Genomic DNA, 14,308 nt, shown 5'->3' with positions numbered 1-14,308 from the left:
AATGGGGCCTACACTTGAATAGTATGAGTCACCCATTGTTCATCTCACACTCTAACCATGAGAAAATCTTATAAAAATGGTGGCCGGAAAAGATGTCACACATGCTTCTTTTTAAAATGGGTCCTTCAGAACCAATTATTAGAGCCAAATTGGATCAAAGAAGCATCGAACTTAACCATTTTATACAGGATTTGGAACATTGAACCTTGAACAGGCAACTAAAATCTATAATAATGACTTAAAATCTTTTTCTTTAGTGGTAGAAGATTTATTAAGAAGCAAGCGAGGGCAAACTTAGCCAACCAACATGGGCGGATTAATGAAATACGAGCACACAAGAGGGAAAGTACATAAATGAATACAATCAAGCCCCCTTCAAGTAGGAAGAAAATTAAAAAAAACTCCATACTATCTCTTTCGACTCCCGCTCTAGCTATTTGCTGAGGGGTCAAAAGTTGACACCCAATCCAAGATCTCATCGATAGGAGAGGGGTCCAGCCTCCCAATCATCTAATTACATTGAGAGAATCACCGCCCTTACCTCGGTGGCATCATTTGAGTTTGTGATTCCAATAGGGCCCGAGAAAGCCCGTCTAGTAGTCCCCTACTTATATCTCAAGGGACATTCTATACCAGCCAGACCAGGGTTTCCAAGACTAGATCCATCAAACTTAAAGTTTTGACTCAATCTTCTTTTCTTCATATGTTTCCTTCGTTCCAGAATAGTAGTAATGAAATAAAATTGAATTTGAGCGAGTTCATGAAGAAACTGTACTTTTTCTCCTCCGAGGAAGCTGCATTTTTCTCCAAGCAAAGCAAGCATACTAGCAATGCTCTGTGTACTTATTGCAGGGAAGTGGGACGAGTATGAAATGACCCACAGATGATAAATGTCGAGAGAAAAATAACTGAATACAAATTTGTTTAGTTGCATTTTGCATGTGAAATGCATAAATTATTGGGAAATGATATCTGCACTCCCTGGTTTTAATAATGGCACTCTTATTGGTATTGCCCCTAAATATTGTCACAGCAACCCAAGAAAACCATAGATATGATAGGCTTGATAAGTACTACCTCACAATGGATCAAACCCAATTTTCAAACCATTAAGATGATAGTTTTAAAGAAGATCCATGGCTTCAATAGATTTTTAAAAAATATATCCATTACAAGGGCGAAAGTTTTCAAATTATTAGGTACTCATGAGCCAACAGGCATTATTCTCTATCAAATATACATAATAAGGCATAATGCAATGTTGCATTAAGGTGTTGAAATAATGAGCCTAACAATCTTTATCTATATAATTATAACCAATAAGGACTACAGATCAACTCTGGCAGTCTTAGAACCAGAGTCAATAAACGACAGGTCTATTGCATTATTTTAGTCGATCCGTTCGAGATTATACCTCACTATTCCCTCGAGCGAGGATCTGAACTCATTCTGAGGAAGGCATTGAAGGTTCTGGATCGCCAAATCAGCTTTCTCTCTCGCCAGATCTTGGGCCCTCTTGATCCCACCACATTTGTGAACCAATTCAATAGCTTCATCCAAAGAACCAGCTTCAAAAAATTCCGAGTTGATGATTTCTCTAAGCTTTGGCTCTTTCTCTAGTGCAAAAATGACAGGAGCAGTGAGATTCCCTTTTGCAAGATCAGAGCCGGCAGGTTTGCCGAGCTGCTCTGAAGATTGGGTAAAATCAAGTATGTCATCCACAATTTGGAATGATAGGCCGAGGTTCTTTCCGTAGTCGTACATCTCTTCGCATATGGTGTCACTTACACCACTAAATATAGAGGCAGATTTCGTGCTTGCTGCGAGTAAGGAAGCTGTTTTGAAGTGGCTCTTGATCAAATACTCTTCAAGTGTAACATCACAGTCGAAGAGGCTCGATGCTTGTTTTATCTCACCGCTTGCAAAATCTTTTATGACCTGCGATACCAAGAACAATTGAGACAAAAACTACAAAATGTTCAGCATATGTGAGCTTGAAAAAAGGGTAGATATGGTGCCATACGTACTTGGCTGATGAGCTTTATGACTTGAATATTTTCGAGGTTCGCTAGGTACCAAGAAGACTGCGCAAACATGAAGTCACCCGCTAGTACTGCCACACGAGTACCATACAGTTGGTGAATGGTTTCCTTTCCTGTGAAAGATACAGGCATTATTGCTAGTGATGATGGATAAATTCAGGCATATAACAAGCATAAACATTCTCTCGTTAGTGTTGAGGGCAGCTGCCGTCGATATTTGATCCAAGGATCAAGTGGATCCTTGACTTTTATCCTCTTGATCCTTGGATCAAACCATGCTCGCCCCACAACGTCCTTGTCTGCGTGGCATCATCGACTTACACACAAATCTAGTATTTTGAATTTTTGAATTTCTTAGTCAGTTATTTAGTCTTGTAATAAAAGTACCGAGTTACATACGTGTACTAGTTATACACTTAGTAAATATTGTGAACTTCCATTTAATACAAACAATAAAGGAACTTCTTTTCCTTTTCAACTAATTCTTTTGATGTTTGAGTGCCTGCCAATGCTCTCAATGAGTGCCTATGGTTATTGCATCTCAATCTAGCACTCATTTTTATGTAATATGTAATATTTGGATGATTATTCTCGCTTTCATGTGGATATAATTTCGAAAATAAGTCCAATGTTCTCTTTGCAATTACCACCTTTTATACTCTTGTTACCAAGAATCATGATGCTCACATTTCCTACATGCAAAGAAATGGAGGTGGTGAGAATACCTCTCAAACATTCAGAGATTTTTACTTCATCTATGGCATTCATCAGCAATTTTCTCGTCCGCACACTCCTTTATAAAATAGGGTAGCTGAAAGAAAACACAAGCATGCCACAGGGGCAGGCCTTTTAATGCCTGTTCACTCAGGTGCACCAACGCATCTATGAACAAAAGATTTCCACGCGACAGTTCATGTTATTAATTTTCTTTTGTCGCCACATCTTGGCCATGCATCCCCTACACAGCTCCTTACTGGTATGGATCCTGATTACTCTCATCTACGTTCTAGGGTTGCATCTGTTGTACATGTTCCGTGCATCTGTTGTACATGTTCCGTGCAGCACTCATCGAAAATTCTCCCAAAGCTACGACATGCATATTTGTTCACCGAGAAGATTATAATCTCATGCCATGTCTCCTTTGATGAGATGGATTTTTACGACTTGCCAAACATTTGATGTCAGCTTAATGGGGACAGTTTTACAGATCATGATGTTGACGATTCTAATATAGATTGTGCTGATTTTGATATCCACAACCCATTATTTGTGGCGCATGAACATGCAACAGACACAAAGCTTCCTGATCATTTCAAGCTACCCTATGTCAAGCACTATGGTAGACAAAGGCAAAAACAAGAGTTAGCAACAAAGGTCACAGAAAGGCACTGTAGAACTAGCAACTTTTATTGAGACAGTCACTAATGAAAGATGGATGAAGTAATGCAAGGTGAAAAGAGAGCCTAAAGAAGAGTAACAGTTGGGAGATAGTAGTGAGACTGGACAATAGCAATGTGGTAGGCTGAAAATGGGTGTACAAACTGAAGCAGAAACTAGATAGAACCATTGATAGGTACAAGAAGACATAATCAAAGGTATGGATTGGACTATGATGAGACCTTCAATCCAATAGTCCAGAAAACATTGTAAGGTTCATTTTAGATCTTGCAAACATACTGTGAAACGACCAGTTACTCCAAAAGCTTAAGCGGTTGGAGAAGGCGTTATTTAATCTTTTATACTTCAACACATACTTTAGTGGACTCTCAGTCGGATAGATATAAAGAACGCTTTCTATACGAAACACGTTCAATTTAGATCTTTGCAAACATACTTTGGTGAATTCTCAGTCGGATAAGGAGAAGAAAACTTTTTTTATGAAACACTCAAAGAGGAACTACATGGAACAGCTAGAAGGATTTGAAGTTGACAATTATGTGTGCATGCACAGGAATACAATCAGCAGGTTGAAGCACGTGCTCAGAGCATGGTTTAACAAGCTTAATCTAGATCTAACAGACAGTGGGTATAAGAGAAGCAAATCAGATAATTCATTGTTGATCAAGCACATGTGGTCAAAGATGGTCCTATTCTTGGCATATGTAGATGTTGGAATGAAACCAACTGGGATGGAGGGAGAAGATGAGTTTCAAAAGAAGAAAATTGCTCTTGCGGGCCCCAATTAGATAGATCGATATGCCGTGTCGTGATCATAAGAGAAGGTGAAGGGAGCTTGGGAGATACATGGGCAGAGGGCTCTGATTTGTGGAGATTTAAAATGGACGTCTACAAAATGGTCCATTTTGTGCCTCTACAGATCGAACGGTTAGGAGGATCCTATGGAGATGGTTTCTTAGGAACAACCTATCTATGTCACCTTCTATGGAATGAATGGCTTGGATGAGTCAAACAACATAGGAGATGCCCTATATAAAAACTCTACCTCAGATAGAATGTCTGAACTTGAGCTCAGATACCGCGCCCCCATATAAAGACACACTTACAAGAGATTACTACACTTGTTCTCCCTTGAACTTTAACCCTTGAAGCTTCTCTCTAATATTTCCCTTGAAGTTCTTAAGCCTAATATCTCTCCACAAACACTCCATATTTATAGACTAAAGAGACACCTAAAAATAGCAAATACATTAACCGCAAAGTTGTAGTTCCCATGCGTCATCTAGGAATCCAAAGCAACTACTTAGGAACTCACAATTTCACTCTTTGCTAATCCAACCAGACTTTAAGAACTCTAGGAAACACAAAAGACACTTTATATTTTCCACACATAATAACTAACCTACAAGACTACATCGACTTTCCACAAAACCATACAAATATTAATTTTGATTTACTACTTCCAACATCCCTCTTCAAATCAAAATCCCAAATAGTTTCTAATCTTGATTAACATGATCATCATCTGATCTTGATGAAATCTTCATCTTCAACATAGCAATTTCTCCTTCAACCAACTCCATCTGATTCTTCAAATTTGCCACACGTTCTCTTTCTTCCATTAAGTTACGATGATTAGCATCCACAAAGACGATAGGATAGCATGTCGGCAAGGAATGAACGGCAACATGTGCCTCACTTTCTTTAGCTTCTTTCATTTTGCTTGCCACCTTTCCAACTTCAACCGAGGCTTTGAAAATGGGTTTGTGGTCCGGTCCTTCTTTCCAAACAGCATATATGGGAGGTTTTAGCTTCAACTTTTCCGAATCTTCCATTAGAAATACTTTGAACGAAGCTTTCACAACAATGGTTTCCATGGTGCAAATGCATAAGCAAAAATCATTATCTTTGCCTTTTTGCAACACCAATGGGATAAAAAGAAATTTGTTCTTTTTCCCAACATTCATCGGGACAATAAGAGAAATTCGTTTTCTTTCCCGGCACAGAGTAGAGGACACTTGTCCATCCAACAACTCTTTGGGAAACAAGAGAAGAGTATCGTTCTCATATTCACAAAACTAAAATTTTGCACCACCCAAATGGAAACACCAGAAATAGATATAAGGAAGAGAATCGTTCTCTATTCTAACAAAAAAACCTTAAACAAGTCCTCTCTGTTAAACCATACAAGAGATTACTACACTTGTTCTCCCTTGAACCTTAACCCTTGAAGCTTCTCTTTAATCTTTCCCTTGAAGTTCTTAAGCTTAACATATCTGCACAAAGACTCCATATTTATAGACTAAAGAGACACCTAAAAATAGCAAATACATTAACCGCAAAGTTGTAGTTCCCATGAGTCATCTAGGCATCCAAAGCAACTACATAGGAACTCACCATTTGACTCTTTGCTAATCCAATTAGACTTTAAGAACTCTAGGAAACACAAAAGACACTTTATATTTTCCACACACAATAAATAACCTAGAAGACTACATAAACTTTCCACAAAACCATACAAATATTAATTTTGATTTACTATTTCCAACAATAGATAATATCATCATTACAGGGAGTGACAGATACAATATTTGAAGACTCAAAACAGCCAAAAGGAAACCTTTGATATGGACTTGGGGGAACTTAAGTACCTCTTTGGAGTTGAAGTCAAAATATTAAAGGATGGAATGTGGCTATCTCAAAGAAAGTACCCCTTAGATCTACTCAACAGGTTCAACATGTTGAATTGTAAACCTATTGATTCTCTCACGGTCTACAATAAAAAGTTTAGCGGAAAAGAAGAGTAAAAAAATAAAGGATCCTTACATGTATAGAAGCATTGTAGGAGTTATGCAATATCCTACCTTTACTAGACCAGAACCAGATATAACATACTGAGTGAACCAATTCTGTCAATATCTACATGACCTTAGATCTGCAGGATACAAAACACATCCTATGATACCTCAAAGGAACCCCAGATCTCAGATTATTTTACATAGCTTCTCATGGGAAGTCTGTTGAGGTCTATGGCTAATTAGATGAAGATCAGGCTGGAAATCCTGATACTCAAGGATCTATATATATATATATATATGAGGAAAGTGAAGCTACACCACCGGTGTAGCTAACTTAGCTACACCGCCGGCTTAAAATACAATGGGCCCACATTGTTTTGGTGATCCAAAGAATTCATTTGATTGGCCCTCACATAGATAGGGTGTCCACCAAAAATCAGCTCCATAGGATCATCCCAACCCTTCAGATTGTTTAATCTCATGGGGTAGTAAGAAACAAAAGACAATGATCTAGCGTCGAAGCTAAGTATAGAGCCATAGCCTCGACTGCAGCAAAACTCACATGGTTTAGACATTTTCCTACGGAGCTTCACCTAGGGACGAAAACTCATGTGTTGTATTGTGATAATCAAAGCGTCATCAGGATGCCACAAAATCCAGTCTTCCAAGCCAGGACAGAACACATTGATATCAACTTCCATTTCGTCGGAGAGGTTGAAATGTAAAAGCTTTTCCATATAATTTACAATTCATGAGCAAGTTGCAGGCGTCTCCACTAAAGGACTCCCAGCTGATCATCATCATCACTACTGAGTAGACATGCTTAACATGTCTCTTAGACCATGTTAGCTTGACGGGGATCTAAAAAGGAGTCCTTTTAGTAATGGGGTATTTTGGTCAATTGACCAAACCCAAACCCATATTTACATTGATATGGCTTGTATTGACGAAACATAGATGAATGAATTAAGTTTTGCACTCAATTAGATTTCTGTCCTCTGTCTCTTTCTACTATATGATTACACAATAATTTGCAGGAAAGATACCTGCACTCCCTTGTTTGATAGTGGCACTCCACTCTATATTTTACACTTCTCCAACTAGTTGTTAAAGGCTTCAAACCCCTCCCCCCCCACCCCACAAAAAAAAAAAAAAAAATTGCAGTCAATCAAAGAAATGTTTAATAAAAGAGGTGTCATTTTAAAAAAGCAAGTGCGTCTCTCATATATATGTATGTGTGTGAGCATGTGTTATGTGTATTAAATAAGTAGGTAATCAGTACAGGTGTATATACAAAGTTGATATGGACGAGTACATCAAAGGTGACAAGTTATGGTTCCGGTCCAAAAGGGTGTGTATTCCGACATCAACTCCCAATAACCATGGTTTTAAATTTCGGCCGAAACGTTTCGTTTCGGCCGAAATATTTCGGTTTCGGTGGAAAACGAAACGAAATTCACAGTGAGTCGGAAAAGTACCAAATTTCGCCGAAACGTTTCGGAAATTTCGGAAATCTCGGTGAAATTTCGGAAATTTCGGTGAAACGTTTCGGTGAAGTACAAAATTTCACCCGAAATTTCGGAAATTTCGGTGAAACGTTTCGGAAATTTCGGTGAAATTTTTACAAGATTTCGTCCGAAATTTCGTACCGAAACTGAAACGTTTCGGTTTCGGTGATGACCGAAACCGAAACCGAAACCGAGATTTAAAACCTTGCCAATAACATACGTGGTCTTTATGTTCAATATTATATACAGACACACACATGAAAGCATGAAAGCACACAACAACAGAAAGAGAGAGAAAGAGAGAGAGAGAGAATTAATCTTTCTTTTCTACGACCACTAAGAAATAGTTTCAACAATTTCACATACCAGAACACAAACTGGAAATATATAACAGGGGACTTTCATATTAGAATGCAGGTTTACCTCTTCGCATGCCACTGTCATCCAGTACATCATCATGTATTAAGCTTGCAGTATGAATCATCTCAATAATCTCTCCTAAGCGCCGATGTTGTGGTGTAAGATCCCTGGATTTAAGTAGTGTATGAGTGAAGCCTCCATCTGGCTTAACAGCTTGTACATACCTTTTTTTTTAAATGGCAACAGCTTGTACATACCTCTTGAAATAAAATCAGAAATACTTACTTTAAGCTTGTTATTTTTGCCGTGGCTCTGGACACTAGGAATACTAAAGCGGGTCTCAATCTCTTCCCACCAGCGCCAAATATCTGTTCCACCGCAGATACTAAGACTGGGTTTTCTTCGCCAACAATCTACAACAAAAACTTTATCAGATAGTAAATGTGCGAAGGAGCATATAAGTTTACTATTGATTCAAACTAACGAGTGATGGAATAAGGCATTCCTAAAGGAAGACATGATCATAAGTAACACTATTACATATAAAAGAAATAGCATTAAAGACTAAAACAAGACAGCAAATAAAATAATATTAAAAGAAAAAGTTCCCTCCTTTGTAAGAACAACTGGAATGAAAAATTGATTCATCCACAGAGACCAAAATTGAGTACACCAGACTGCTCCCAAATACATAGAGAAGCAAATAGACAGAAACCCCTCCTACAAATATCAAAATGAACTGAAAGGCCTTGAAACTGAAGAAGTTAATATCACCTTCTTTTCCTTTATAAGTACTGAATATCAGAGACTCATTTTTTACTATTACTTTTATTGTATATTTGTTCCTACTGAATGTCAGAGAATTTTCATTTCATAATCATCGCAACATTTTAGTATTCAATAAGGAGCCATGATCTAGATTGAGCATTCAAACCATGGTACCTAACACACCTTCAGTGGGATATATATTGTTTCCAAATTACACATGCATTGAAAAGCACTGGAATCGATTTGCACAGAGGTTTCTAGGTAGATATATGCAAATTGGACAAGATACCAAACATCTGTGAGATACACTTATAGTTGCATTCCATTGCTGGTTCACATGAATTGTCATGGTGGAGAAAGAAGCGGCCTACAATTTAGTTACAGTCATGGTTTCAAATTTTGGCTTCGGAACGTGTTTCGGTCCTCACCGAAACCGAAATTTCGGCCGAAATTTTTGGAAAAATTTCAGTCGAAATCCTGTAACGTTTCGGGTAATTGCCGATTTCAGTTTCGGGGTTGACCGAAATCCGAAATTTCAGATTCCTGTCAAAATTTAAAATCATGGTAATCCAATAATGACTACTTGAAGGTGGTTGTGGTCAGCCAAAAGGTCACCTAGCTCATTTGGCTTGCAAAGAGATAAATGAAAGATTCAAATTAATCAAGTGGCTTGTGAGTGAACAGCCATATTATGACTATTGTTTTTTTAAAACGTGATATTTCATTGTACCCATTGCCACTGTCATGTCTAAGTAAGATACACACATCATATTCCTCCATAAGCTAAGAACAGACCGGGTCCATAAGGAGGAGAACACATTCAAGTTTTTAGTCTTTCAAATGTTAATTTTCATAGCATTGGCATCGAGTTTCTACTTCTTCGCTAGACCCGTTTTAATATTCTATTTGAGTTCGCTATGCACTAGAAGAGGGTTCACTTTGGGTGGCTGAATTCAGAATGATGCCCAAGCAAAAATAGTTGCATAGGTCAGGAACATGCTGTTAGAAGGGTCGTATAACCCCCGGGCAAAATCACCATGCGGAGCGGAATAAAATCGCATAGTATAAAAATTATACTTCAATTTTGCCCTTAGCCCAGGATTTCTAGGAACTAGATTATATTTTGGTGATAAAATAAATAGATAAAATCTTACCTTTGAAGAAGTTACCACGAAGAAGATCGTCCGCTTGATCTACTCCTGAATCGTCACAAACGAACTCTTCTTCGCGAATGCCGCAAGTTGATCCGATGGGATCCGTTGATTTTGCACAAGAAATAGAACAACATTTGTTCAACTTTTATAAACTAATCCAAATCAGTTCTTTGGATGGGAAATCCAATAGTAGAGGATGGAGTTTTAATGGTGATCAACTAGAAGTAATGGAGAGAGAGAGAGAGAGAGAGAGAGAGAGAGAGAGAGAGAGAGGTTTTTCACTTATGGGAGGGTTTCCAAAAACAATTCTTGTCCTATGAAAAAACAAACGTCCACCCCATGTATGGCTTTTATAGAAATCCAATTCTACTATGTTTTATCCTAAAATCTCTCAAATAAGATTTATCAAAAATTGTGTGCAACTTTTCCAACTTTGTAAAATACAAAGTCCAATCATTATTGGACGTTTTTGCTTGCCCAAGTTGGGCGTGTGATTTGTTAAACACAAATTTGTTTGCATTAAAAACTCCATAATAATCTCCTAAAATATCTCCCATAAGATCCTCTCTCTTTATCTCCAAGGAAATAAGTTTCCTTGTGCAACTTGTATTCCTTTTAATTTTGTTGACTTACCAACTTCTCCAATAGCTTAAGCAGTTGGAGAAAGGCGTTATTTATCTTTTATACTTTAACACTCCCCTGCACGTGTGGCCCACTTGGCAAACACGTAGCAAAAGTCCATCGCATGTGGACTTTTGCTATCCGGGAGGTTTGAACTCGAGACCTTTGGCTCTGATACCATGTTGACTTGCCAACTTCTCCAATAGCTTAAGCTGTTGGAGAAAGGCGTTATTTATCTTTTATACTTTAACAAATTTTATCTTAAATATTAAGATATATTTTAATAATCATTTCTTTCCTATCTAACCCTTGATCTTTAGAAGAAATTTCATTTATTTAGGGCACCTTTACTAACACATGCCACATGATACATCTAGTTTCCTCCATAACTTCCTGCTTGTAAAGCGTAAATATTTTAGTATAGTGAAAAGAGACTGTATATCTTACATTTTTTTTTTTTTTTGAAAGATAACGATTTCATTCCAATAAATCACAAAAGTACAAGGGGACGAGACATCCCCAATACAAAGGATAATCGGAACAACAACCACAGTATTGCCCTTACTAGCCGGTTACCCTTTGCAGACACAATTAGCAGACCTTGGATATTTAACTAACATAGATGGCTGAGACTACGCATAACCTCCAGAAATTTTATAAAATCCATCTATAATTCATCTCAGACAATAAAATGAGTACTTACTCAGATTTTACTTCATTGAAACAAATTCCATGTAAAAAAATGATCAAAGCACCACACCATGAATTTATCTACAACGGAGGTTGCTTGGTTGATGATTCACATCCCTTAGGATCTGGTCTTTCCAAAATGAAATTGACTACCAGTTAATATACGAAGAGCACTATCAAGAGTGATTCTATGTTTTAGTGTGCTTTCTTATCAAAAAACACAACTGAATGTATTTCAAATTCCAGAGATCAGAACATGCTTTCAACTACTTGCCTATATGTGCACTGGAATTAAGAAAAGTTATCAAGCAAAATTATGTTAGCAACAAATCTTATGTTACTTTATATATTGCATTCAAGTAAGCTTTACACAAACTTATTCAATATGTCATATTGTGTGGTGTCCAGACATATTTTCCCATGAAAAAATATGAGTGGGCAAAAGTATAGGTGGAGGGACCTGTTTGATGATTGAGATCGTTCATATGCTAGGTCCCTCTATGGATAGGACATGCACAGAAACTTAACCAATAGATGATCCGTCCGTTTGAGGCCACAGATCAGACCTTTCAAAGCACGGTCTGTCCATAAAGGAGTCCAATAGATGAACAGCTTCAATCATCAAACAGGTGGTATCCATTTATATTTTTCATGCTTGTATTTTTTATATTTTTTCGTTGGAAAATGAGCGCAGACACAATAAAATAACTTACGTTTCATTAGGTTGCCTATATTATGAAATACTTCTTCATTTACAGACAAATGGTTCGTGAGGATGATATCTTATATGCCTTGTATTCAATTCTTTTGTGAAGGCTTATTTCTGCACACCTCTGATGAATGAACTTAGATAATAGATGATGGGTTACTGACATCAAATCTTGCTTCCAATTGTCGCATTTCATCAAATAGGTGATACGATCCATGAGATTTTACAGAATTTTGCTATCCATCCATGCGTCTATGGAGACAGCTGTGATGCGGGAATAACTCTTTCATCGTCTATTAAAAGTGATACTTAATGATGCAAACATACAAACAATTCCAGTATACAGAAGTAATCAAAGACAAAAGCAATATTATAAAGCTCATAGTAAAGCAATCCCAGAATTATCAAGTGGCTACTCACAGTTTTGAGATTTTGATTCAGAGTTTGCAGGTCATCTCCAACTACTTCCAATAAAGAAGATACTGAAATGGGGCTGCTAGATTTCGACTTCACATGTAATGTCGATTTAGGATCTTGAAAATCCACTGAAAAACATGAGACAAATCCATGAGACATGAAATTATAATTCTAAGAACAACTGCTTGGAGTGGACATGATATAATCTAATGAAAATTTAGACATATAAAGTGCTCACTGAATTGGTAAAATCAAAACAGAATAATAAGTCAATTCAATTTCCATATCAGTGACTAAATCATAATGACAGAGACCTTACCATTCAGAACCTTCTCAGGAGTCTGCGCTGAAGACATTACACAATGAGAAACATTTCCCCTCCTATAAAAAAGCCTCTCTGATTTGCATCCTGCATTACTCTTACCAACCAAACTCGCATAATTCCTTGCCAAAAACCAAACGAGCGGTATGCCACATCGACTCAAAGAACACCCACAACCAGTTAAATCAAACCCTCCTCTACTTAGATCAACATTTGGGCATGTCAATGACATCATTCTCTCCAAAACCCAGAACCGAATAAACCCCCTTGAACAAAATCACTTGAACAAAACAACACCCCTCTTCTCAACTGAACCCAAGTTCAAGAAAATCCTAGAACTTCCAAATATCAAACACCCAACAATACAATCCTTCAGAGATGAAACATATAACATTAAAGCAATATTTAAAGCTGTGATAGCAACCCAAACAGATCTAGTACGGATTTGAATAAAAGCTTTGAACTGAGACAAAACCCCTGAGATGAAAAGTACGAAATGAGTGTATTTTGAGTACCTTTTGACTGTGAGAAAGCTTCAGAAGTGGATCCTTGAGGTCCACAAGAAGTGCTGTTGATTCGGTTGTTCTTGTCAAATATCAATAGGTCGACTAGTTTTGGAAACGACTAGTTGGAAGAGTTTTGTACCAAAAAACAGGGGATTAAGAGAGGCTATTTGGGATACCTTAGAAAGAAGGAAACATACGCAGAGTTTTATATCCATAGATTTTGAAGATGACAAAGGAGAGCCATGTAAATGTCAGGACAGTGAAACAGAAATAGAATCTGATTTTGAGGGATAAGATTTCCCCACCTATCAGACTTTAATAGAACTATAGAAGTAGTTGTAATTGTAAGTCGAAGAAAGATACAGGGATTATTGGTGGGCTGATTTTGTGAAAAAAAAATAAAAAAAAATCCTATGTAGCTTATCTGATTTTGTAACATGTGTAAAATTTCTTTGGGGAAATTCCAAAAAAATGTGTTTTTTAACTGAAAATCTCAAAAAATGGTTGAGTTGGCTAAATTCTCAAAAAAGGGTGAAATGCATCCTAGGGCATGTTTTAAGACAAAAATGCCCTTTAGTTGCTTTTCCTCCGAGAAGGTAAGAAACGGATCCCAATGCATTTCACCAATCTTTTTTACCTTTTTACCTTCTTCTTCCCCATGCCAACTGCTGAAACTTCATTGCCTGTTGTAAAACTCCATTACCTGTTGTAAAACTCCATTGTAGACCGATGAAACTCTCCTTGAGAACATCTAGATTTTATTGGATCTCTTTATTTTCTTGGCTATAAAACTCAAAGGTTCTCTCGTAGGTCCATTGTCATATATATTCTTAGGTTTAACATGTTTCTTACAATGCTATCGTCTATTGTCATCATCTTGTTTATTTGTTAGAGATTTGCTATGGTTTTGATAGCCATTTGCTATTGTCATCATCCTCTTTACAATGCTATAGTGTTTTGTCATCATCTCTCTATCTCTCTATTGCCCTCTATGTTTCTATTTAGAGGAAACCCG

General features: G+C 37.3%; 1 protein-coding gene across 2 annotated transcripts; it reads right to left on the bottom strand.

The window, feature by feature from the left end:
• Nucleotides 1-1,118: 1,118 nt before the first annotated feature.
• Nucleotides 1,119-13,593, bottom strand: LOC143862666 (solanesyl-diphosphate synthase 2, chloroplastic-like). 2 transcript variants are annotated; one of them, XM_077373736.1, is made up of 7 exons: nucleotides 13,303-13,593; nucleotides 12,785-13,125; nucleotides 12,469-12,593; nucleotides 8,392-8,519; nucleotides 8,170-8,273; nucleotides 2,028-2,155; nucleotides 1,119-1,938 (listed from the first exon to the last, which is right to left on the bottom strand). In XM_077373736.1, the coding sequence occupies exons 2-7, from the start codon at nucleotides 13,020-13,022 to the stop codon at nucleotides 1,390-1,392; spliced, it is 1,272 nt and encodes a 423-aa protein (XP_077229851.1). In that variant the 5' UTR covers nucleotides 13,023-13,125; nucleotides 13,303-13,593; the 3' UTR covers nucleotides 1,119-1,389. The 2 variants fall into 2 exon arrangements, with proteins under 2 accessions (XP_077229851.1, XP_077229850.1); XM_077373735.1 differs by having other exon boundaries at nucleotides 12,785-13,593.
• Between the last annotated feature and the right edge of the window lie 715 nt (nucleotides 13,594-14,308).

This window comes from Tasmannia lanceolata, unplaced genomic scaffold (assembly GCF_043159265.1).
Source record: "Tasmannia lanceolata isolate RefF3 unplaced genomic scaffold, GAP_Taslan_0.1 ptg000037l, whole genome shotgun sequence".
NCBI lineage: Eukaryota > Viridiplantae > Streptophyta > Magnoliopsida > Canellales > Winteraceae > Tasmannia > Tasmannia lanceolata.
This window is presented reverse-complemented; position numbering and strand designations above follow the sequence as displayed.

Excerpts from the sequence above, each read along its gene's own strand:
- LOC143862666 (XM_077373735.1), bottom strand. The coding sequence starts at position 13,022 with ATGATGTCATTGACATGCCCAAATGTTGATCTAAGTAGAGGAGGGTTT. Across the intron at positions 12,594-12,784 it reads TCCTGAGAAGGTTCTGAATG|TGGATTTTCAAGATCCTAAA; the intron begins GTAAGGTCTCTG and ends CATGTTTTTCAG. Across the intron at positions 1,939-2,027 it reads TCATAAAGCTCATCAGCCAA|GTCATAAAAGATTTTGCAAG; the intron begins GTACGTATGGCA and ends TTGGTATCGCAG.